Here is a 25253-nt window from a genome sequence, read left to right on the forward strand (position 1 = left end):
TAGGGGGATGATTACATCTACTTCTCACAGTTCAAACCTACAGGTAGACAGGTATTATCGATTAACATTGTATACTTTATACATAATGCATGCATTATTTATATAATTTGTGGTCAAGACAACTTGCTGAAGTTGAAACCATCGGAATGGGGAAGGAAGAAAGGGAATTTATTTAAGTGACTTTGAATAAATTCCCTTTATTCAAAGGTCTGATCTGAGAATGCCAGAAATTGCTGAGCTGCTATGATTTTCATGCACAACCACCTCTGGGGTTTACAGAGAATTTTCAGAAAATATCCAGTGAGCGGCAGTCATGAGGACGAAAATTCCTTCTTGATGTGAAACATTTTAATACAAGCATTAGCTAACTGATTTGCAATATAATGCATAGAGACAACCTAGGATCATGAGCTAATGCTAATTTAAGCTAGTTAAAGTCACTATACAATCATTTTTACGAACTTCTTTTTCTCTAACTAACACAACACACTCTCACCGGTAACTTGGAAATAGCTTAATTGTTAAAACATATTTTTGTCAATTTGTCAACGTTGGAGTGGATAAATGAGTGTTTTAAAATATTTTATTTTATATATAAGTTTTCATTTTGAGTGATGTCATTTTGGGAGCAGTTAACACACATTTTTCTTTATTTCTTTATTATTGTCTTTGTTTACTCTCTAGGAGTCACTGAGACGTGACATCTTTCAGAGATGCATGATAGACTGGTACAAATCTTGGAGCAATCGCTTGACATTGAGGCGCTACAGCTTGCATACTGTCAGGTATAGTTTCTCTAAGTGCTCTACATGACATACGGATGTAGAACAAAATCTATTGTCTGTATTTGTTTACTTAACACTTACTATGTTCAAGTTTATATTTCCTCTGTTTTAATGATGAAAAAAAAACACAAATACATACAATTGCATAAATATATTCTGAATTTATTTGTGTGCATTGGAATGTATTTGTGAATTGTTCTGTGCACATCTTTCCGTTTGCAATTATTGAGACTGATCTGATCCTGTAAGCCAGAGCTAATTCGAAAAATATGACATATCCCTTTAAATTAGCTCGAGCGTCATCTTATGTTGGCCTCGCCTCCGGATCCGTTCCTGGCCTATCAGCGCGCAGCACACGTGACGAGCGTTCTTTGCGATGACCTCATCCCTAGTGTGGGATGACGTCAAATTCAAGATGGATGGAATCACGACCAGCGCGCAGAAATCCACACAACACTGAATAAAGTCGCGGCTGTGTGGAGGAAAGAGCATATTGACGACGGGCAGGGTAAGTGTAGCTAGAATACCGCACTTAACCGTTGGCTCTATTAGCACGAAGAAGGAAACATAGTTGGTAGAGTGCTGTTAAAGGGAAGCTTTTATTCCCTTTCCTCCCTGACGTAACTCGAAAGGGGGCTCGTGCTGTAAAACCTGACCAGCTACAACGTATTTTTGCCGCCGACAACTGCCGTTACGCCGCGTTAGACCGACAATGAACCGATTACGGGCAGGTTGGGGGAACAAATAAAAACAAACACCACTGCCACCGGGGGTTGGGTAAGTTAGCGGGCACGGGCACAACCCCCCCCCCCCCCCCCCCTCATCCTCCTCCTCCCGCCCTCCCCATCCATCACACTCAAACAGCTTCTCTGTCGCTACCGACTGTGTTTTCATTCTGGATTTGCCGCGGTGGAGTCCATTGAAACGCGCCCCCCCCCCCCTCTACTGAAACAACATAACCGTTAAAGCCTAACGGCTCATACGCCATTTCCCGCACGAAATGAGTAACTCGTGACTATTTTAACTGAACCGAAAGTAGCGTCTCGGCTGGAGAAGTTATGTGTCATGAGTAATGACGCCACGTCACGTTCTGAGCCTCCCTCGACTCCCTCGCGGAAAACTGACACGAGGGAACATTCTGTGTTCTCTCAACGTGGACAACAAGTGAGGCGACAGTGCAGCTCCTAGTTTTTGTTGAATGAATGAAGCTTCTATTCGCCAGCGCCCAACTGTCTTTTTTAGTGTCACTATAGGAGCAACGTAGGTGCATGGTTTTCCGGTCACCATTTTCAAAATAAAAGCCGGAGGGAACTACGATTATGCAAAACAAAAAAATACGAATTTCACATTTTGCAGGTGAAGATGCAATTGTATTCATAGAAGATTACTCCACTGCTAATGGAGGCATCCCGCGTAATGAACTGTAAACCAGTTTATGCATAATAATTGCCAGATGGTGATTTTTATGTGTTTGTATGACCGAATACCCCAAATATTGACTAAATTATTTTCTTGTTACTGGATGATGTCAATACACTCAGTTGACAGTTTTAAGTATTCCTAATTCTGTCCCTTACAACAGCACTACCTCCATGAAGGTCGTAATAGCACCTAAAACTACTGCTGCAAATGGGAACATTGTGTGCTCTAAATCAGCCTCAACAAGAACCTTTTGTAATGCAAACTTTTTTAGCTAAACATAAGTGTGAATTCTGCAGAGGGTGTGGGGGCCATGAGTCCTTTTCAAAATCCTATTTTTATTTACCCCTCATGGTTTTCATATTTTAGGCTGCTTTTATTACAAGAAATCACCATGTGTGTTTATTTGTTTTGCTTCATAAGGCTTACAGGCAGCCCTGACTTGATGGTGGAGTCTACGCCCATACATACCTGAAGGAAATAACTGCAGACATGTTTTTCCACTTCAAAGAATGTTATTAAGGCTCCATTTTTATGTACAGTTGCTATTGTGAACACACATGTGAAATACAAGACATTTTCCTGCTGAAGATGATTTACATCTTATTTCATAAACACTTATTAAACATTTTAATTATTTAGGTGGAAGTAATTTATAATCTTGTGAGTTGGAGCCTTTGTTTTTAAGACCAATTTGATAAACTTCCTGCATATTTCTGTGTCACTGAGGGTGACTTGACAGAGCTTCATGTGATTACACATTCATTAACAAAGATGATTAGACAACACTGCCCAGTAATGTCGTAACCGAGGTGCTACTAAAGCTACTTTACAGGGCTATAGGCTGGATTAACTTTAATCAAATGCTCCATCATATACTTGGATAATACAATGGGAATTCCCTGAGTTTGTATCTCTGACATTGAGAGCTTTTGTTGTGTTTACATGTTCCCGTTCATGACTGTCCCTAAACGTAATCATTGCCGTTGTCCTGCAGTGTTTCCCCTACCATTAAACCAGGGGGCATTTTGCAATTACATGTTTGTTTGGTTTTTGCACTGGCAGTTCCACCCCGACAGGTGCGCGCATATATCCGTGTATCCGAAGCGCTCGCCCGACTACAACCCCCCCTTCCCCGCCCCACCCTAATGTTGTAGACCGAGAGGAAACACTGTTCTGCGTTAAAATGCAATTCTCTTGTCTTGTCTTTCAGCCATGGAGAGCCTAGTGCATTACAGCAATCCCTCCCATGCCCTCTCCGCGTTAGGGGTTCTGAATGAGCAGCGCCTGCGGGGCCAGATGTGTGACGTGGTCCTGGTTGTGGCGGACCAGAGATACCAGGCCCATAAGAGTGTGCTGGCCGCCACCAGTGAGTATTTCCAGACCATGTTCACTCAAACGGACGCTGAGTCGCTGAAAGTTGTGAACCTGGACTTCTGTGAGCCGGACGCCTTTGAGATAGTTCTGAATTACATTTACTCCTCCGCACTATTTGTGGACAAGAGCAGCCTGGCAGCCATTCAAGAGCTGGGTTACAGCCTTGGAATCCCTTTTCTCACCAACATCGTGTCAACAAGGCCCCATGCCTCCTACTGTGTGTCTAGAAAGAGGCTTTCGTTCTCAGAGGGCGAGGACAACGACCTGCAGACAAGGAGCGTCATTGTGCGTCGGGTCCGGAATGACACTACCCATCCCTCCCTCCCGAATTATCAGAGAAAAGCATCAGAGAGATTATCTTCTCCCCACTCTGCTCGAGAGCCTGCTGTGCCTGAACACAACTCGTATGAAGCTCCCAGACACTCTGAATCCAGCAGTCGGAAATTGTCACAGCAGAGTGAAGCTGCTGACAGGAAGCCCATCTATCCCTACACCTCCATATTAAAAGGAAACGCGTCGCACGTTGCATCCGTTCGGCCCCAGCTGACGTCATCGGTGTCTTTCAGCGATGCAGAAGTGCAGCCCACCAGGCTGCAATCTGGTACTGACGTGGGCACTAAAGAGGAAGAGGAGGATGTGCTGCAGCCCCACTATCACACCAAAGTGCCCTTCCGGGGTCAAGCCACTGAGGCGAGCCAGACCATTGACAGGAGCGGGCCGCTCATTAAAAGCCTACTCCGGAGATCGCTGTCCATGGACAGTCCGGTTCCGGTCTTCTCGCCCACGCTGGAGCTCAAGGGGCTGCACAACCGCGAACAGTCGGTCGTCAAAATGGCCTCTAAAGCATCCGGGCCAGAAACACCAACTCACAATGGCGATTCAAAAAGAACATCTCCCCTGGTTCTCAGGTCAAAGTTCCCCAGCGGGTATGATGAAAATACTCAGGTAAAAAGAGAGCCCAGCAGTCCACTCGCTGACCCCATGGACATTGTTCGAATTACAGTTGGAGATCCGTTGCCGGTCAATCTTAGAGACTTGCAAACAAATTATGAGCAAGACACTACGCAGGACTTCAATCCCTTTGGGAAAAGAAAGGATAGAGCGGACAACCGAAGATATCCATTCAAAAAGAACAAAATATTTAAGGAGCATACCCTCCCACTTGATGTGAACATGTCAGAAACAGGGTCGCAGAGTGCCGGCAGCGACTCCAATGAAAACAGAGAAGAGATGCCCCAGAACAAGATTTTCAAATGCTGGAACTGTTTGAAAGTTTTCAGGTCCAGCGCTGGACTACACCGTCATGTGAATATGTATCACAATCCCGAAAAGCCGTTTGCTTGCGACATCTGCCACAAGCGCTTCCATACCAACTTCAAAGTGTGGACTCACTGCCAAACTCAGCATGGCGTGGTGCAAAATCCAGCATCGTCCTCCAGCTCCTCCGTGCTGGACGAGAAATTTCAGAAGAAGCTGATAGATATTGTTCGAGAGCGGGAAATCAAGAAAGCCTTGCTTTGGAAGTTGAAGAGGAATAAGCAGGGTCTGCAATCTCCTGCTCTCGCCAAGAAGAGATTAAGGCCTAGCTTCATATGTCCTTACTGTGGGAAGATATTTGTGTTCCAGTCTCAGTACCGACAGCATTTAAGAACACACCCTGCTGAAAAGCCAGACGAGGACACCGAGAGCATCCTTTACCAGGAACGGGAGAAGACGGACGCCGGCGTTTACTCCTGTAGACTCTGCAACATGAAGCTGTCCTCCCTCTTCGAGCAGGGAGACCACGAGAGGGGCTGTCGACACGCAACTGTGTGCCCCTACTGCGGCCTGCGCTTCTCCAGTCCGACCGTCAAGACGGACCACGAGGCCCATTGTAAGTACAAGAAACTGACGTGCCTGGAGTGCATGCGGACCTTCAAGTCCTCCTTCAGCATATGGCGCCACCAGGTGGAGGTCCACAACCACAACATGATGACGGTCAAAGACCAGCTGCAGCTCAGGCAGCAGGAGAACAATGCAGAGGCGACTGAAATGCTCGATGAGGAGCATTACAGTGACGAGCTTCTGGTGCCCGGGAGCTCCAGGGAGGCCATCGCTTACAGCGACTCCTCAGGTCCCCCCATGTACGATTCGGAAGACTCGTCATCCTATGTGCCTGAGGATCTGAGCATGGTCCACCATGGAAAGCTGGTGGTGAAAGAGGAGCCGTTGGAGGAGGCCGTGAGTGAGATGGAGTACTCTCAGTCTGCCAGATCGGGGCCCGAGGAGCCCGGCGTGTGGCCGTGTGAGAAGTGTGGAAACCTCTTTAGCTCTCGCAAAGACCTGGAGCGGCACCAGGAGTTGCTGTGCCACATCAAGCCCTTCATCTGTCACATCTGCAACAAAGCCTTCAGGACCAACTTCCGCCTCTGGAGCCACTTCCAGTCGCACATGTCGACCGCTAGCGAGCCTGGAGCCAAAGAGGCCGACAGGGACCCGTCGTCTCTGTCTCCCTCACCGCCCACGACCCCTCAGAGCACAGAGCGGCCCTCCCCTCAGGCCTCCGCGCTCAAGTCCGCCCCGGCGGGCCCAGTGGCTTCCGTAATGGCCGAGGAGTCCAGCAGCCCGGAGCCCTGCGGCGCCTCGGCCGGAACGTCAAAAATGCCCGAGATGGAGCAGCAATACGGCGGCCACAGTCCTCTGTCCAGGTCAAACAGCGTGGAGAATGCAGGCTGCCCTCAGGAATCCGACACGCTCTTCTACCACGCGCCGTCTCTCACGGCCCTGGCGTTCAAGAGGCAGTACATGTGTAAACTCTGTCACAGGACCTTCAAGACGGCCTTTAGTCTCTGGAGCCACGAGCAGAGTCACGGCCACGTGTAAGTACGTTATGGCGGTGCAACTCCCTCAAGACAATACTTAATGTCATTAGAATGAACACACCTCAGCCTACAAAACTCCGAATGTATAGCTTGTTTGCTTGCCTCCAATGTTTGCATTGAAGTGGTCATGTTCATTAGAGGTGTAAATGTGAATGTGCAATCAAGTGCTAGATTTCTCTGTGAGACAAGATGATTCTGCTTTTAGTTGTTTCTTCACAATGAGTTATAGCATTTATCTTTTTTAAATCTCCTTTCAGTTGTTTACTTGTATTTATCTATATAGGTGTTTTTGAGTAAACAAGGTACAGAGTTGCACCAGGTGTTCTATTTTTTTTTACAGTGGCGGCTCTGTGCACTGTTTTCTCAGAGTGGAAAAAGTGCTTCAGATTTGATGGAGGTTACAGGTGAGAAAGTTAAAATTAGAAAGTTGTGCTTTTTGACCCCTCTATCATATCTATATCTTGCGTGAGCGACATTCCTCAAGATAACATCGATGGCCTCAACAATGACTCTCAATATGCACTTTGTTCGACAGCACTGTTCCAAATGTTCCATCGGATCCTTTTCACCGACTGATAGTTGTTAGGCTGAATAGTCTCAATGTTAAATAGGTAATTTTTAAGTAATTGTGACTCTACACGCTTAGCATTCCTCTGCATTAGCGCTCTCGCATCTGAGTTTTCCATTGCATTTGCGTCATTTTTATAACGGCTGGACTGAATAAGTAACATCTGTATAATGAACAGTCACAAACTGTACATGAAACGCACCTCAGACACCTCTTCAAGATGGTGCCTTGATTAATTGCGTACGGTCTCTGTGCAGTTATTTTCGTTGGTATTCCTCATTTTAGCCTAGACTAACATATTTTTCTACGTACACAAGTGAGTTAAGTGCAATCACAAGTTTTAACAGCAGGTTAATGACTGAATCATTTTAAATGTTGCTGGTGAAAATGCTGAAAAACTCATTTGTAAAAGGTGCTTTGACCAGCTTAGTAATAAAAAAGGATATTTTCAGGGAAGATAATGTGCATTTTATTTGATTAGTATCCTAAATACCACATAATGTCATTCTGACTCTTAAGAGAAATGTTTTAAAAACCACACAGAAGTATTGTTATACTCATGTAATATAAATTTAATGATCACAATTTGTCACAATTTCGGAATCACTAAAGTGCACCCCTCCCTCCCAGTGCATGCCAGTGTGGTAATTAACTAAGCTTCACAACGCTTTGATGGCCTTATGCAATTTTGGAACTATTTTGTCAATATCAATTTACACAAAAGCACAACGTTTTAAATGATTTATGACTCAGGCTTTTCAAGAAGAGGGAAGCATGAGGAAGCAAATCTTTTATTCTAGGAATGGTGAGAAAGTGATCCGGCTCTCTAAAGATTTGTTGTGTTGATTGTATTCCAGTTGTTTCACAAATGTATTCTTGTACAAGTATATAGTTATGCTTTGGCTTGATGGAGTAGACTTTTGTCATGAATTATTACAATTTCTTAAATTTGGGAGAGGTTGCATTCAGCTCCACACAGATGGTGATGTTAAATTATTTGGAGAACTTCTTTGTTGATAATAGTGTTCTTCATTTCTTGTGATGAAAGACTTTCTAAAAGTTTCACAGAAATTATTAGGATTGTGTACATGGAAGTGTTTGTATCATCAATTTTGTACCAATTTTGTTAGTAAACAAAAGTTTTATCTTTTTAGTATTCCTGTGCTCTCACTGCAATAATTAATATTTGTATCAGCATTGGTTGCATTAATGTTGCTTTTGGAAACTTGCAGCTGTTTTGTGTTTAGGTTTTTCTACAGTTTTTGTGCTTCATTCCTGTAATAAAGTAAAAATGAAGTGTGTGTATATATACAACCATTTGTAGTATTCAAATGTATCTTTTCCCTAATGTATAAACAAAGACATCTAACTATAGTTGCAGGACATTCCATAAACCCTTATTGAGCTTGTTTGATGCAGCTGAAAGGGGACAAGTTGTTTTACAAACACAAACACGTGGGTTTCTGGAGTAATACTAAGTAGTAATACTACTAATTATACTTTTAAATAAGAACCCAATGCATTTTTGACTACAGTAGCTTTTGTAAAGGTGCACTGTATTGCACAATATTGTGCAATATATTAAAAAAAAAGAGACAGGCTCTTAAATGGAGTGTTTCTAACAGGTCCAATAAAACCCTCGTCAGACAGACCGTATGAGTTTTTTTTTAATTGAGGCATGTAAACCCAAAATCCATGTATGAACCTGAACTTGAGAATGACAAGTTCCTCTTTACTGAAGCTTGTTTGTCACCAAAACTTGTATCTGATAATGTATGGTATATCTATAGGTACAGCCCACTAATGGGACTGCGTGTGAAGGATGATACAGCTTGTCTACCTGTGGGACTAGAGTATGTGAAACCAGCACACGTTATCCGGCTGACAGACACATGTCAACACGGATGTTTTTCAAGCTTGGGGCCACCGTTTTCTGGCTGGAAAACTTGAGAGTGAAAAGGAGGTGCTTTGATTTGGAAAAATGGCAAAACTGGAAATCCTGTCCTACCCATGTGTGAGGTCACACTCTGCATGAAACTGTGTGCAGAGAGGAAGTGTTCACATGGATGAGGAAATCTGTTTGCAAACTCAGCTATATCTCTCAGAAAAGAAAAAAAAGATTGCTTTCCCAGGAGTTATCTCTAATGGTTGGGATGGGTTTAGAGAAGGAATCGTTACTTTGAAAGAGTTGTGACTAATGTTATAAAGTTATAATGGACATTTATTGTCAAGAATATCAATGATTTACAAATATGACTATCAGTACACAATTTAAGAAAGAATTTAATATACTGATAAATTGTGTTATTTGCAACTGAATTAAAGTTACATTTCTAGAAAATGCGCCCAAAAAAACAAAATTTAAATAACACATTAAGATTTTTAAAAAGGTAAAAGCAATGTCGACACCAGAGCAGAGACATCAAACTAATACACTGATTAGGTACTAAATGTGTACATTTGAACATAAGAAGCATCACTACAGATACGGTTTTGGATCGTCCAGATCTTTCTGCTTTGTCTTGGAGCAAATCCTCACAGTGCCAGGGTGTCTTTGATCAGCCTTCTCATTGTTGTGCTTACAGAAGTGCCCAAAGAGTCTGTGATCTGGTATGTGATTTTGTAAAGGTAGGGCTGAACATCTTTCAGACTGGTGTCGAAAACATTGTCCACTTCGGACTGGGTGGGCATCTTTGGCAGATACTCGTGGCGGTTTATGACCTCGACCACGTTGATCACCTTCTCGCCCAGCTTCTCGCCCACTTTCTCCCTGCAGATCTGCCTCTCCTGCTCATTGGCCAGGTTGACAACGTTGACCTTGATGCTCCACACTTCCCAAGGAATGCACTCATCAGAAAAGGGCCAGCGAGACTTCTTCTTCTGGTAAAACTCCAGGGAGATTTGCCCCATGCCATCGCTGCCAGAGTTGCTCAACGCATCCTGTAACCAAAACGTGTAATGAAACCGTCAAACAATGGACCTGCCGCAGTATCAAAGTCAACAACCACACGTCGAAACCACCAGTTACCTTGAATTCAGATACGGCCTTCCTGATCACTCTGTCCAGCTCCTCCGAGGACACCCTGACGAACGTGAAATCGATGAAGTCGCAGTCGATGTCGAGTGTACCCACAGTGCCTATGGAGTAGGTGCCCTCTTTTTTGTAGTGAAATTTCCCGGAGCTGCGATGCAGTAAAATGGTGTGCAGCAAAGCCAGCATAGCTTCTTCCACCTGCCTCGCCTCCACCGTTACTTCAAGAACCTCTGAGCGGCAATTCATGGCGAAATTACTCGTATTTCCATTTACAGGCGATAACTGGAGTCTGGTGTTGATGGCGGCTGTGAAACAGCTCGCTCGCGTTGGGTGACGGAGATATACTTTGTTTACCTCTGCGGATGGGCGGGGCCTGAACCACACATCGTGTCACAGAAAATGAAAACAACACTACAGTATTTTTCAGAAAGCCTTACCTACCTCCAAATGTAAAGTTTGTGAACTGAGCCCACTAATGTTGACACAAAAGCTAGCTAGCGCGAAGTGTTTGCCTCAAACGGGACAGGAAGATGTGGTGATGATGACAGAGTGCTAAACGACGGAAAGCCGCGAGGTTCAGTAGATTCGGATTCCTTTTCTAATTTCCTCAACTGCGTTTTTGTGAGTGGTCAAATCGAATTAATCATCGAATTTCATTGCTGCTTTAAAAGCACACAACATCACTTTCTAAAAACCCAATTTTAGCCTCAGTCGGGTCGTACGTTCGGTTTCGCGAGACCACCACACTCGAACTCTCGAAACGTGTCGCAGTGCATTCTGGGACTTACAGTTTGTGCCACATATCCGTTTAGAAACGGCAACTTTGTACAGTCAGCCTGAGCCGCCGAGCGAGTCCAGCGCGGAGACGAATGTGCCCTTCTCTTCCAGGATGTTTCCCCGGGACACTTTGTCTGGTTACCGTTCGGCGGAACTAAACTACTAGACTAGACTTTGGAAATAACTCATATTCGTAGAACTTTGGCGGCTTCATAGCTGGTGACGAATAGCAAGTTGAGCGAACCGTGGCGAAGATTAGCTAACTAAGCTAACAACCATATTCAGTGAGATGCGGAGAGTGCGCGTATCTGCTGTTCATTTGAATCCAGAGACTACCTTTTGGCTCTTTTAACAATGCTCTAGGTCTATACGAGCAGCTCGCATAGTTCCCGACTTCCATTTCGCTGGTTAAAGCTGCTAACTAGCACCGCAGCATGGATCACAATAAGCATTATTTGTTTTGGGCGTTGGGATCTGTGCTGCTTTCAGCCGTGTGCGATCGGTTTCATTGATTTCGCCTCTCCTTGGTCAAATACAGACTATGCGGTTACCGGGACATTGCTCTCAGGAGGTGTGTTAAATCTGCCATCAACGTTCTCATCGGCAAAGAATGTCCGACTCAGAAAGTTCCAGTTCATATTTCGGTCTGGAGGATCCGCGGTGGCTGTGCATGGTCACACTTTTCTTCGCATCGCTCGTCACTCTCATACTGTATTTCGTGCAGTACTTCCAACAAAGCGGTGCAGGAAACAAGCGGCCCGCCGCTGCCGGGGACGATGCGGCGAAGGAAGAAGCCGCGGCTCTGCTGGGATGGGCGCTGTCACTGAGGAGCTGGAGGAGCCAGTGGAGAGGAGCCTGGTGCAGAGCTCTCAATGAGCGATCCGAGAGGAGCGGGGTGAGTGTCAGCACGAGCCTCCAGCCCTCAAACAACACCCATGTCACTTCATGTGAAAATCCATTTCGTTTCAATGAGATCTCACAACATTCTCTTGTCACTCTACTCTTTTGCATTTACACTCAATGGTGTAATACTTGCGCCATCTTGGCGTTTTCATTCTGTTACTTGGTATAATCATGTCACAACACATGCATTGAGGTTGCCAATGGGATGCATGGCTGCCAAGCTCAACGTGTATTAGGCAACAGCTTCCTTTCCCCGCTCCCGTGAGTCATTCATTTAATGAATTTAATGTTGCCATTACCTTCCTCTACAGAGTCCGGTTCTGTTGACATTTGAAGAGAATGATCTTGAGGCGTCGGACCTCCGGGTCAGCCAAGTCTCCAGCTTTCAGAAGTCTGCCAAAAGCAAGGTACACTGATCATAAAGTATTTGAGGAATATAGAGCGTCTTTTCTTCTGGGAGATATCTGGATCAATATATCCTATGTTTAGTGCGGATGCAGTGTCCTCTTCCTCCTCCAAACCACTGGTGAGATCTTTCTTTCTCATTGCAGCCTCAGCATTCATTTGGGTAAAAGCATCAGCAGGCACACAGATTTCTAGTTTTCTCTTTATGTACTTTATTGATAAAAACTGTCTTATATCTCATCCTCCCCCACTCGTATTCAGTGAAGAGGGAGCTGCTCCTCGCCCAGTGCTGCACGTCAGCCTGCAGTGAACAAGTACCGAATCATCCATCACCTGGCCAACCTCTGTACAGACGTGTCGCCCATTCATTTAGACTTGGCAGATTAATCTGCTCCGCACTTCTTCCCGTGTCCACGTGCATATTAGAAAAAAATCCCAAGAGTTGATAAATGAACACTTCTCTTTCAGCTTCTTCTTATTGGTCAAACCGATGTATGTGGAGCAGGCCGTGTTGAGGACAAACTGCCGCGAGAGGGCTTTTTGGGGAGTTGGGGGGGGGGCAGGTCAAACAGGGACAAATTGCTCACTGTGCTGCTGGCCTGATTGCCTTTGCACGACTCCCGATGCAAACTCAGCCCTTTCTTTGTGGCAATCATGATGTGGAGCAAAAATACCAGGTGCGCTGTTGTCGATGAGGGGTGTTTAATGAACAGAGGCTTATTTTTGCCCACTCGCTGTGTATGTGAGCGCGCGCTAGAGCTCTAAGAAGCTTACGTAGCTGTCAAGCTCAGCCGCAAGGACGAGCAGTAGGGACAGAAATTCACCATGCTTAGGTTTCTCCTCACCGGGATCTAATACCCAACAGGACTCAAACACACCCATCCAGTTATGAATGAATACAATGAATAGATGTGTTTAGAATAGGAGGACATAGGAGGAGAAGGGAAAAGTTATTTATGGAATCTTCTGATAATGCCTTTGAAAGCAAGTGCAGATGTTCACATGTGAATGCTGTCATGGCGCAACTTTGGCCTTCTCAGTATATTTACACTACGATAACGCCTCAATTTGTCTTCCCAACAGGCCGCTCGTTGCAGTGTGGTCGGCGAGCAGCTTCGGTTCTCTCTCAGCGCATCATCGACAGCCACAGCTGCTGCAGATCCTTGTAAATACACTGTGTGTATAGCTCCACTGGAGCTGCAGGTAAATACTCTTTAGTCTGTCCTCAGGCATCTATTAAAGTTGCAGGTGGCTTCACTGTAAGCAATACTATTCTTTTTTATCTCCATATCTCTTCAACACTGTTTGAAAGCCACGTCTTTTAGCAGCGCCCCCCCCCCCGGTTTAGTTCAGTGGAAGATTTTATCGAACGTGCCGCCCAGCTCTGGCTCACTGCTGGCAGGTTCTAAGATGATAGGATATCTTTCTGTGCTTGGCGAATGACCCGAAGACCTCATTAAAATCACTGTCGGGCACCGTCTCCAGTGCGGCTGGCCCACTTTGTCTGCATTGATATTTGTCAGGGGCCTGTATTGGATTGATACGGGTGTGACACAGATTACTGCCATTTCTTTTATTTATTTATCATGCCCAGACGCGACTGACTCGTTGTCTCAGTAAAATATCACAGTCATCAATTGGAGCGAGTCAAGGGTGATCTTTAGCGGGTCGGGCTCATTGAGCCGTGGTAAGCTTTCATCCTGCTCTGAGTGTCAGTGTTAAATCCAAACCAAAGTATGGATATAAGCGGCTGTACAAGCTAACCCAATTTTATCACGACTATTTTTAAACCAATAAGGTGCTTGTCTCCCCAGCTGATCTCATTGTGCCATAAATACAATCCAAGTAAGTGAGTGACTCGAAAGCTGAAGTCGGGATTTAAGTCTGACCGGTTTTGTTTTGGTTACGGATTGTTGTTGTAAACATAGAGGGCGCCTCTTGTCTCCTTTTCACCAAAAATGGTTCCAGCTTAGTCTGGAAAGGTCAGAGGGCCCTTTTCAAAACATCCATCCACCTAAACAGTTGTTAGCTTTTGACTGGGGTTCCATGCTAGAATGGTCCTGGCTGGTGTGTGATGAGTGCTGGTGTGTGTGCGCAGCAGAAGCCCTCCCCGGGCATTTACGGTACACGGTCACCATGAAGGCACCCCGTGTGCTCTGCGCTGTGTTGCTAAGTGCACTTTGTCATTTGGCACTCATATTACGCCACACAGCCGGGCAAAGTGCGTAGAGGGAAACACAGGTGACCTACGTCGGCCCGATGCGGTAACGCCTCATTTGCATAATCTTTCGGGCACTTCGGTCTAGATGATGTGAAGTTATTTGAATGGCCACATTACACCTTTTATTATCCAATCAAAGCGTTTGGAGTTTTATTGTTACAAAGCTGTTTGCAGGAGCCGATCAGCGTCTCATCCATCACAACCAGTGGCGATAATCTGCTGAATCCATCAAAGCGTTCTCATTGTTATCTGATGAGGCCTTTGTTCAGCATCACAGAGGCGGTTGTTCAGTGGAATCCAGGCATGCTGGGACAGGATGACCCGGACTGTTTTCTGTGCTTTCTTCTCCTTTCACTTTGTTTGCCCGAGTGTTGCTGTGCAGCCTGCGGACCTCCTCGCCGTTTTCCTTTTGGTCAGGCTGACTAGAGCGGCGGTGCATAATGTTCGCCGTAGAGACCAGCGCGTCGGCCGCGGTGTCAGTGTTAAATGGAAATAAGTCACTGTAAAAGTTTCCTGGTAGAATAGGATGTGATTGTAAGAGAAAGAATAGTTTTATGAAACAAAGAAAGTAAACCAAATGGTCATATAAAATTATTGGTATTCTACAAACGAATCCCATCAGGAGATTGCAGCTGTAGAATAGACAGAATTCTGCATTTAGACTTTGCTCTTTATCCATGAAGATCCTTCCACTGATAAACTTTTCTAACTGGAGATAGCTACTGGACGCTAGCTGGGATAAAAGAGGCGCTATCCTCTTCCTGTTTTGGCGGAGCAATGGTTGATGCACTTCCTTCCTTTTCCCAGGAGCACTCGGTAGAGAGACTGTCTAAAGGGCTAAAGGGAACAAATCGAAACGTTGATGGGTCATTATTGTAAAGCTGTTACATTGAACAAATAGCATTTCTTTTACAAAGCAGTTCAAGCTAAAAATCTTTCTACTCTATGTCAAAAAATGTTCTGAAACTCTGCACTAATATTGTGACGGTTTTATATTTGAATTCAATTATTATGACCGATACTACGGTGTTGGACCTCTGATACCGGATTTCCTCTCGCCTGTGTTTCTCAGCTTAACCTGCAGATGCAAGACGCTGCAGATGTGATCAATGTGAGCTGGGGAGTATCTCACTTGGAGACTGGGGAGCTGCAGGTGACCCCCACCTTCAACCAGGTAATGTAACAGCACGATGCCCCTCATTCGCATACAAGCGAATACACCACCACCAAATGTGATCTTGTTTGTGTGAAAATATTTTTCTGTGTTTTTTATTTTATTGTATTATTTCAATTCTAGTGAGTTTTTCAAAATGAGTTAAAAAGAAGAATTATAAAATCTTTTTTTGGTTTAGTGTCGATACGCTTTGAATATTTGGGTCGACGCACTCGTTTCAATTCATGGTTCTAAAAGTCTTGCGTGTGTTGCAGAGCAATTCACCTCCAGAACAACAGGTGGAGTAACGTGTTTCTGTTGAAGACGACCTAGAGAGTCACGTCTTTGTGTGTGGAAGTTGTTGGTTTGTTTATTTATTTATCATAGACTTTATTGCCCCGTGCATCGACACTGCTGCTTTTCATCGAGGACACATTTGTCCCGTATTTTCCTCCACAACTTTGTTCACCTCTCGACCGGCAAACCGGCGTTTGCGGAGATCTCCCAACATGAATCGGAGGCCATCCGCGCGTCCTTATAGTCCGCCAATGACGGCTTGTATAAGCGGTCATATTTACGCATTTCTTCCGACAAAAGTTCTTCAATCTGATCCGTTCTCTCGTAAACATTCTTCGTTTTAATAATGGCGGTATCGCCATGTGAGACTCCGTAAAGGATGTAGTTAGCAGACCAATCGCAGCCTTGTGCGTTGCGGGAGGCTTGCGTCGCTTTCGACGCAAGCCTAGAAAAATGGGTCGACGCACGCAAGGGACACGCAAGGGGGTCTTGCGTCTGCGTCACTCTGAAAACGCAAAAGCATAAACTATGCTCGAGACACGTCTGATGTGATCACCTCTCTCTCTCTCTCTTTCTCTGCAGGACCATGTTAACACCTCCACTGTGGCCGCCATTACGGAGCATCTGAGGCAGCTGTTGTGTGTGACGCGTCCCTCTGTGCTGCTGAGCTGTCGGCCCGCTCAGGCCTCAGAGGTCAAGGTGAGTCACGGAGGAGTCACAGCCGATGCTTAACGAGAACGTCGGACACATTCATGCACGCTGGTCATACAGGGTTGCTCTTTGCAGTACTGCAACACTGCAAGTACTCTGTATTTGTTGACAACAATGTTTTCATGTTGTTGCTTCATGCAATGTGTAATGGTAGATTTCAACACCCTAGTGGCACAAAGAAAATATTGCACGTTAAGTGCACGTTTACTTTTCTATCAAGGTCACTCAAGGCAACTAATCAGATTTACTGCGATGCAACACAGATGCTTCTCGAGGTTTATTGCATCCATGTTAAACCTACTAAGCCACCCTGTTCCCACAAGACAATTAAAGATCCCTTATGGGAATTTGTGATTGTGTTCAACCACAACCCTCCACAAACATGTAACTAGTTTATTATGCTGACAGGCATTTCTGATGTGCATTTTGCCCGGCCGTTCCTGGCTTTCATGTGTTCCTGGTGTGATCTGTTGTCAAGTCTCACAGATGTTTATAAATGCAGCGCGAATGAGCCGAGCCCAAAGTGGTGACTTGGAGTTTTCAATCAGTAACCAGGAAATGTTTGTTGGTTATCAAGTTATACTCTTTTTGTGTGCATGTGTTTAGTATGATGACCTGTCATCAGGACCAGGCCTATGTACTGTCTTTGAGAAGCTCTAGCCAGGTCCAAATAAAAGGTGTCCCATGACCTTTCACCTCAAAATATGTGAATGAAAGTTGGTTCTGTAAGGTTCCAACAACTCCGGTTTACAGAAATACCCACTGTATGATAGTCCAATGTTGTTGCTTTGCATCCATTGTAGGGCTGCAACGCTTATTTTGATAATCAATGAATTAGTTGATTTTAAAAGGCACAGAATGTACACATGACAAAACATGTAAAAATGAATGGGCCAAAAAAGGTGAGTAAGTAAAAACGTGTCTTTAGCACGCGCGCTTTACTGCCGATGTTAACGAGTTAACTGTTTAACTTCCTTCCTCCTTATCAAGAATCATCATCTTCACTGTGGTGCTCCCGTGCCGTGTCATGTTGATTAAGCATATTTTGCAATTGACGCACTTTTTTAGTTTATTTTGTGTGAAATGCTCCCACAGCTTGGACGACTCTGTGCCTGCGCCACGTGATTCACAACTACGACCTGACGCAGTGTTGAGCTGCCTCCAAAATAACGTGCCAAGTTCCCAGCTTATATGATGTCTACTGTATCTATGTGGCATCTCCACCTGACCTGCTATCTCCCCTAAACGTCCCCTGTGTCCCACCCATACCCCGAGTATGAGTTCAAGAACACATGTGTTATTGTTGGTTAATGAAAGTCCCGGACCAGAGTACATTCTGGTCTGGTAAATATATGTATAATATAACACACTGCTCATAAACATACCTGGTTTGTATAAAGGGGATTTTTGCTTTTCATGTTACGGCCAGTAGCTCGAGTTATTCTCTGACTTTCGTTTCTCCAAAAGGAGGCGTGCAACAACGTGCTTTCACCCCCAAAACCCCCCCGTGCCCACGACTGGAAGTTGCTGGTGAAGAACATCCGGGTGACCCTGAATCAGGAGGACGGTGCTGCAGGTGGGACCTCTCTTGTTTCTTAGAAATGGACAGAGATGAAGCAGCTGTAGCTAGTTTAATTATTCATTCCTGAGCCCACACACCAACATCCGTCGCCTCACATCTTCATTGCGTCGTGTCATTTCACACGTTTATTATAGTCTGTTTACACTCATGATGATATACCGGAATGGAAACATAGACGGCCTCCTCCTGTGGGCGCTAACTTTAACATGCTCAGTGGGGCTAGCTGAGCTAGCAGCATTAAGGGCAGACTACAGATGCACGTGGATCCTGATATTTCGGATATATACTGTACTATAGCTAGAAGGGAACATGTGTCCATTTTCATTCTGGTTTGAACTGTCTCTTTAATACCTGACTAGTTCAGGCACCTATTGTGCTCGTGTGAAGTTTCCCAGTATTTTAGTATTTCTTTTAAAAATAGGTCGGATCAGGTTTGGGTTTTGTCTAAAATCTAATTAATTCCATATATGTATTTTCGGACGTGATTCAACTATTTTAAAACTTCACAGAGTAACCCACATTCTGTTACAGCTAATCGGCATTGAGTTTATCATAGTCAACATATCATAGTTGCCTTTGTTTATTTTGCCAACTAAGGCTCTCCAGATAACGAGGCAGAGAGTCTTTTTACACTTTGGCTGTCAAAGTTGGTTACCTGCTTCTTAGAGCTGAACAATGCTTGTTCAGCCAGTAATGATACGCCCACACTGCTAGTATGGACCTACAAGATAATTATGATGAGAATGAAAACAAGGTGTTGCAGAAAAGGAGTCATCATCTTCCATTCCTAAACCGTAACAAGACTCACTCTCTAACTGTGAATCATTGACTCCAAACATCCTCTTCAGTATTTGGGCCTGGCCTTGATAATGCACAGCAGAGACATGACAGAGCGTTCCACACCTCGTATCTGTTCCTTGTCCTCCGAGGGAGGTGTAACACTTAGACGTCCTGCAGAATCCCTAGCCAGCCATAGAAGCCCAATGTAGAGCTGAATGCGCGGTCTTTTGGGTTGAAGATGTATTCATTGGGTCGCTGTGCCTTCCCAGTATTGGAACCTAAATTCTGTCTCTGTCAGTTCTTTGAGTCTATGCATAATTCATGATTTATTTATATATATATATATATCCCTAGATATCCAACGTGTGTGTGTGCGTGCGATGTTGACTTGTGCTGTGTTTGCAGGCAGCATGAGTCCTTTGTGTGTAATGCAGCTGGACGATCCTCCACAGAGGCTGAACACCTCTGTTTTGAAGAACACAACCAGTCCTGCCTGGGACCAGCCATTTATCTTGTAAGGTTTACTGCAAACTGTTTTTTTTTTTGTTTGTTTTTTGCAATCCACCAACATCTGTAATGTAATTCCTTTCTTTCTCTGATTATTCATTTTCTTTTTCTTTCTGGCCAGTGAACTAAATGGTCGATCAAAAGAGCTCAATATTCAGTTAATGAATGATGGAGAACCTCAAGAAAGTAAGAAAAGAATAATACTGGGCGCCTTTTTAATTTAAATTGTTTTACATAATGGCGAGTGATTCTTTTGTCAACATGTTTTGTACTATCAGACTGAAGTAGGTGTGTTTTTCTTTTCAGATGCGTTACTTGGTCGGGTGTCGGTGCCTTTTGATCTTGTGAAGAAGCAGCCCAAAGGGCAGCAAACATTTGCACTCATGACCAAAGACGTAGTGACTGGATCACTAACTACTGATGTAAGATCACATCCGAGTTACCAGAACAACATAATGACACACGACACACACACAGTTTGCCTTCATTTTAACATTAATTCTTGAGCTCTCTTTTACCATTCCTTTGCACAAAGCTCTAACAGTAACTGTGTGTGGGGCGGGGGCGTCGTATCCTTCAGTTTACCTATCTGGAGCCCAGTGAGGTGAGGTCCTGGCACTCTCCCACCCCAGCCTCCAACAAGAGGGTGGAGATGGACCGTACAGTCATGCCCTGTGGCACGGTGGTCACCACCATCACCGCGGTGAAGAGCAAGCCGGGCCGCCCCCCCTCCCTTGGATTCAACATAGGTACAAACTACTATTACAAACACCAGCTGGCAGATTTTCTCTATGGATGTCAATGTAAAAACTATACCTGCTAAACACGCATGAAATGTAACGTTAACCATTCTTTGTTTTGGACTTCCCATGAACTGGTCCATTTAACTTACTTGGTGCTAACTCAGACCCTACCCAGAGAGCCGTGGCCCCCAGGTCTAAACTGTCGGAGCGGCGTGTGTCCGAGCAGGCGTCCATGATGGCGGCCACAGTCAGTAAGGCCCTGTCCTCCTCTGACACCGAGCTGCTGATGCTCAATGGCACCGACCCGGTGGCCGAAGCCGCCATCAGACAGCTCCACCAATCCGCCAAGCAGAAGCTCAAGTCCCCGGTGAAGAAGAGTACAATCATCATCTCAGGCATCGCCAAAGTAAGGATGCGTTCCAGCACCACAGGAGCTCTTCACTGGTGCAGTATACGGTTTCCCTTATTAAATATACAAGGTAATACAGAGCCGAGGACCGGCTCATGAAACCATTTTCCTCAAGTGCTTTTTAGCTGTTGTTTTCCCAGTTAGTGCATCATGACAGAGGGAAGAAACAGGTCTTAGCCGTAGGACCCTTAGCTCTCCTATTACCGGCGACAGAGATCCCGAGACGCTGACATTTTACCGTTCATGTCGACCACATGACATCAAATAAGAGCCACTCATCATGAACCAATATACTAATACGCCGCTGGAAAGCTTAAAGTATGGACTACAAAACCCAAACAATCTGTTAGAACAGAACAGTTATTACACGGGATATAAAATATCATATGAAAATTTTGACCACAACTGAACAAACTCTGCACATCTGTGTACTTATCGATTGAAGCTAGAAGCTAACAACAAAACGAGACGCCTTTACACGGATACTGTCCACACAATAGGTTATCATATGGAGAGTTGCAGGTGTCTTCCCTCCATGTTTTGTAGGAGTTATGCAAATTATTATTTGCATGGGCATTATTATTATTATTATTTTATTTTTTCTGGGTGAATCTGAGGTCATTTTTTTTCTGTGTGCCACATATATTTATATCAGGGGTCGCAAACTCCAGCCCGATATTTCAGGACGAAGTTTAATGTTAGTGCGGCCGGCGAGTTTTACACCGTAGCAACCCCGCTGTTAGCTTCCCCCCCCACCCGTCGACCCTAATGGTCTGGCCCGCGTCCGGTCGAGGCGGGTTGAATCTGGCCCGCACCTGAATTGAGTTTGAGACCCCTGATCTATATATTTGTAAGGCACACAGAGAAAAAAATATATGATGATATTTTCACACTCATTGTTCCCTTTTATCATGACAACATTTTCAAGATGTTGGTTTCAAAAAGTTGTTAGTTAACAAAGTAGCACAGATAACCTTTTAATAATAATAATAAGATGTGTTAATTGTCAATGTTAATTGAATAATTTCAACAATGATAGTAGCACAGGTAAACACAGGTATATTTAAAGATGGAAGATTTATTTCTGTTTATCTATTTCAACATTTGAGTCAGAGGTAGAAAGAGAATCTCACTACACCAAAAACAGATTTTCTTAATGTTTTAATTCGCTCCTTTCCCCAGACGCCCCTGTCTCAGGATGACGAGCTCGCTCTGATGGCAGGCTACGCTGCAGCAATGGACGCCTCTATGTCGGAGAGCAGCTCCACTCAGGATGTGACCGCAGCGATCGCGACCGGGTCCAGTAGCCCTCCGGACACGTCTGAGCACCAGGAGGGCCCCAGTGGAATAGGCCGGCCTGTGGAGGACTGGGAGAGCCAGACCGGAGAGGGGCTGGACAATTCCTCGCTGTCCATGTGCATCTCCGAGGCGAGCTGCAAGAAGAGAAGAGGTGAGAGGACTGCCTGAAGCCTCGGCTAACCTTGGAAAAGGCGGCATTATTCTGTTAAATATGTCACTTTAAAAGGCTGAGTTTGATACATGTTCATGTGTTTGTTGTTTTCACTGCACTCTTGTGGGGGTTTTTGTTCTTTTATCTCCTACTCTTTCACTTTTTTTCCTACTTTTTCAATTTTCTCTTTTGGAACTATCGTCACTGCCATCTTAGAGGAAAGCAGTGCTAAGCACACGTTATGTCCAGATGAGTAAGTTTTTTCATGAGCTACTTGTAGTACCCATGGTGCACTAGTGTGTCTAGTATCCACTCCTGTAGAGTATATAACCTAGTCTTTCTGTCATGTCAAATTCATAATCGGCTCATGCAAATCAGTTCCATAAAGGCCGGTCATATAGTCACTTTTACAGATTTAAAGGGGATGGGCAATATCTACAAAGTCCTGTGAATATTTTGAGATGCCTTTTTGTTTTTAGAAGTGTGAGACTTTTAGTTCACAATTCAAAGTATAATCGTCTCAATTCAAAATCTATTTCGTCTTCAGTACCTTTTTAGATGCTCATATTAGGATCTTCTCCAGTCTGCTGAGCGATTTTAAAAGGGCAAAAAATAAAAGAGAGAGAAACGTGTTCGTGATTATGGAGTATTTGAAAACATATCAACTAATGCAATGTTGTAAACACTCCAAAAGGTAACATTCATTCATGCTAAGCTTGCAAAATATACCTTCTTTTCTGTGAAAAGTAGTTCCCTAGTTCTTAGGGAGTAGTAACTTGTTCAACTAGAAGGAGGAATAAACCAAACAATTTTTACTCCAACCTGTCCCATCCATGCCAGATTTCATCACCAATAATGCACAATTCCCATCAAACACAAATCCTGTGCTGCTTCAAATGTCTTCAAATCGCCGTTGCTTGAATATTGTCCATGCCCAAAGTTTAATTCTTTCACCAGGCTTGTTGCCTAACCATAGTCCTCGTCTCACGGTGTCCCCGTTTACCTGCCCTTATCCTCCACACCACAGGCAGCTTCCTCCAGAAGAGCGCCAAGCTCTTCTTCCGGCGGCGTCACCAGCGCAAGGAGCCGGGGATGAGCCAATCCCACAACGACCTGGTGTACCTGGAGCAGGCCAGCCGAACACCCACGCTCAGCCGCATGCTCAGCCGCAAGAGCAGGAGCAAGGCCAACGGCGCTACCTCGGTGGGGGACCCTTGTGCGTGACCCCTTCTGTCCCTCCCACAAACAACTACCATTCACCATCTCCACCTCAATCCTGCACTGGCACACTTCCTGGCTGACCAACTGGCAGTCTGGTCCCGCCTCGTGAATGGGGAAAGCTGTGCAGGTGCAACAAAAACAATCCTCTTCAACTGCCGTTTTCTGCTTCTCGCAAGAGGCCAATATTCCACCAAAAGCAAGCGTGTGCATGTGTAAATGAAGGTCTCCTGTCTTGGATTTATGGCATTTTGGGGGATATTGTTTTGCATGTTTGTTTTTTATCTAATTTTATGCAACATGTTTGAAATCATTTGAGCGCTTTTGTGGCCTTTCTACCGGCGGAAGGGACCGATGTCGGCTGTCCCTCTTTACCTCCCTGACACTGAGGACAAAGAGAAAGCTCTCCCTCCTGTGATCCATACATTTCCTTCCGTGGACCAACAGGACCAAAGAACGGAAGAGTGGTGTTTGTATGATTTGCACAAAATTCTAGTACCTTTTCTTTAAGTGCAATGACAGGAGCTGCTCTTGTGTCATATTTAGAAAGGGAGATGTTCTTTCTTTTTTTTTTACACTAATGCTATGAAAGTTATTGATATTGGTTAATTTAAGGAATCCTTTTCATTTAAATTCCACGTAAAATAAGATCAGAACAACAGCCGGAGGTAATGTGTACATTGAAGTTATAAAAAGGGTCCACAGCCTTGTTTCTAACAAAGACATCAGAACCAGTCTTTGGTGATCTGAATACAAAGCAGTGACACTGTGGTTTACATGAAACTTTTCATTTATCTTATCATTTGAACGTCTTCAAATGATATGCAACTTCCTTCTTTGTCTTCCTCAAAGACTCCCCCTGTACACTACTGTCATCAGCAGGGTTGTTAATGTGTCAAAGGGAACCCGGACGGGCGTTTATCCAGGGACTGTGACGTTACACTCAGCCATACTCGCAGCATAGCGTGCTGATGAAAATCCATCCGAAATTAAGTTAACCGTTCTTTTATCGGATGTTTTATTGTAGTTTTGAACACATGAACAGGAGAATGTGTAAACAAACCTTTGGGAGCAAACGAAAGGTTTGGCTGTTTTTTTGTTTTTTTTTATCCAGCTAATGATTGTACTTGTTGTTGTTGTTCGCAAGCAGCTCATTGAAGACATTTTCTATACTTAATATTAACTACTGTTCTTCCAATAATCTTCTCAGAGAATGGATACGTCAGTGACGGACTGAACTAACAGGTTGCCTTAGTTAGTCCGAGGATCACGTCACAGGGAGGACTTGTCCTTTTGGGTCCTGAGGCCTCATCCGCCTTCACAAGCCGAGGGTTGAAGGACCTCAGCGAACAGTCAGAGAGACAAAGTCATCCCCGTGTTCCTTTAGCCATCGGCAATGTCCCATCATCTAGAAGACTATGCACGTAACGTATTCACTGAGCAATTGCATTTTGACTATCTTCAGAACTGAACAAACAACTCAACGTGTTGTTCATGACACTGGCTTGCAGATACAAGTTGTCGTCTGTATTTAAAGCACATGGCAGAGCTGTGATCCGGCTCTTCCATCGACATAAGGCTGCAGTCTGTTTGAAAACATGGAAAAAAACAGTATTTGGATGAAGAAAATTCTGTTAAAATTCAGACAGAATCATTTTGATCACAATTAAACTCTGTGGAAGGTTGTGTGTGTGGGGGGGGGGGGGGGTAGTCATGCCAGCATCAGAGCTTATATTAGCGTGCAAGCATCGGCCAGTGTCATGCATACCACAGTCATCTGCAGGCCTGTGTGTGATTAATAAACTACTTCCTGATTTTTATTTTTCTTCATTATTGGCATCTGATCTGGGCACAAAAGCTGATTGACATGTCTGTTTTTACAGAAACTCAGTTATTTCCCTGCAGGGATTGTAACTAATATACATATCGAGTTATTTCATTTTCAGCAATAAATGATGATCGAATAACTGAGAATGTGGAGCAGATTCTTCGCGGTCCTCCTGTAGCTGTACACGTCGATTGGCCGTTCGACTCCTGGTACTTCACACAGAAG

General features: G+C 44.5%; 3 protein-coding genes across 4 annotated transcripts; 2 read left to right on the forward strand and 1 right to left on the reverse strand.

Annotated features, from left to right (window-relative positions):
- The first annotated feature begins 1115 nt into the window (after positions 1-1115).
- zbtb21 (zinc finger and BTB domain containing 21) lies at positions 1116-8324 on the forward strand. The gene is made up of 2 exons (XM_040182751.2): positions 1116-1293; positions 3418-8324. The coding sequence occupies exon 2, from the start codon at positions 3420-3422 to the stop codon at positions 6441-6443; it is 3024 nt and encodes a 1007-aa protein (XP_040038685.2). The 5' UTR covers positions 1116-1293; positions 3418-3419; the 3' UTR covers positions 6444-8324.
- A 951-nt stretch (positions 8325-9275) lies between these two features.
- atg101 (autophagy related 101) lies at positions 9276-10578 on the reverse strand. Its single transcript, XM_040182760.2, has 2 exons — positions 10039-10578; positions 9276-9950 (listed from the first exon to the last, which is right to left on the reverse strand). The coding sequence occupies exons 1-2, from the start codon at positions 10288-10290 to the stop codon at positions 9546-9548; spliced, it is 657 nt and encodes a 218-aa protein (XP_040038694.1). The 5' UTR covers positions 10291-10578; the 3' UTR covers positions 9276-9545.
- A 264-nt stretch (positions 10579-10842) lies between these two features.
- c2cd2 (C2 calcium dependent domain containing 2) lies at positions 10843-25171 on the forward strand. Of its 2 annotated transcripts, XM_040182753.2 has the most exons (14): positions 10845-11716; positions 12036-12131; positions 13213-13332; positions 15423-15524; positions 16383-16499; positions 17979-18087; positions 19279-19387; positions 19502-19566; positions 19687-19802; positions 19961-20129; positions 20288-20529; positions 21715-21982; positions 22199-22235; positions 23010-25171. In XM_040182753.2, the coding sequence occupies exons 1-14, from the start codon at positions 11432-11434 to the stop codon at positions 23281-23283; spliced, it is 2109 nt and encodes a 702-aa protein (XP_040038687.2). In that variant the 5' UTR covers positions 10845-11431; the 3' UTR covers positions 23284-25171. The 2 variants fall into 2 exon arrangements, with proteins under 2 accessions (XP_040038689.2, XP_040038687.2); XM_040182755.2 differs by lacking the exon at positions 22199-22235 and having other exon boundaries at positions 10843-11716.
- The last annotated feature ends 82 nt before the right edge of the window (positions 25172-25253 follow it).

This window comes from Gasterosteus aculeatus, chromosome 7 (assembly GCF_964276395.1).
Source record: "Gasterosteus aculeatus chromosome 7, fGasAcu3.hap1.1, whole genome shotgun sequence".
NCBI lineage: Eukaryota > Metazoa > Chordata > Actinopteri > Perciformes > Gasterosteidae > Gasterosteus > Gasterosteus aculeatus.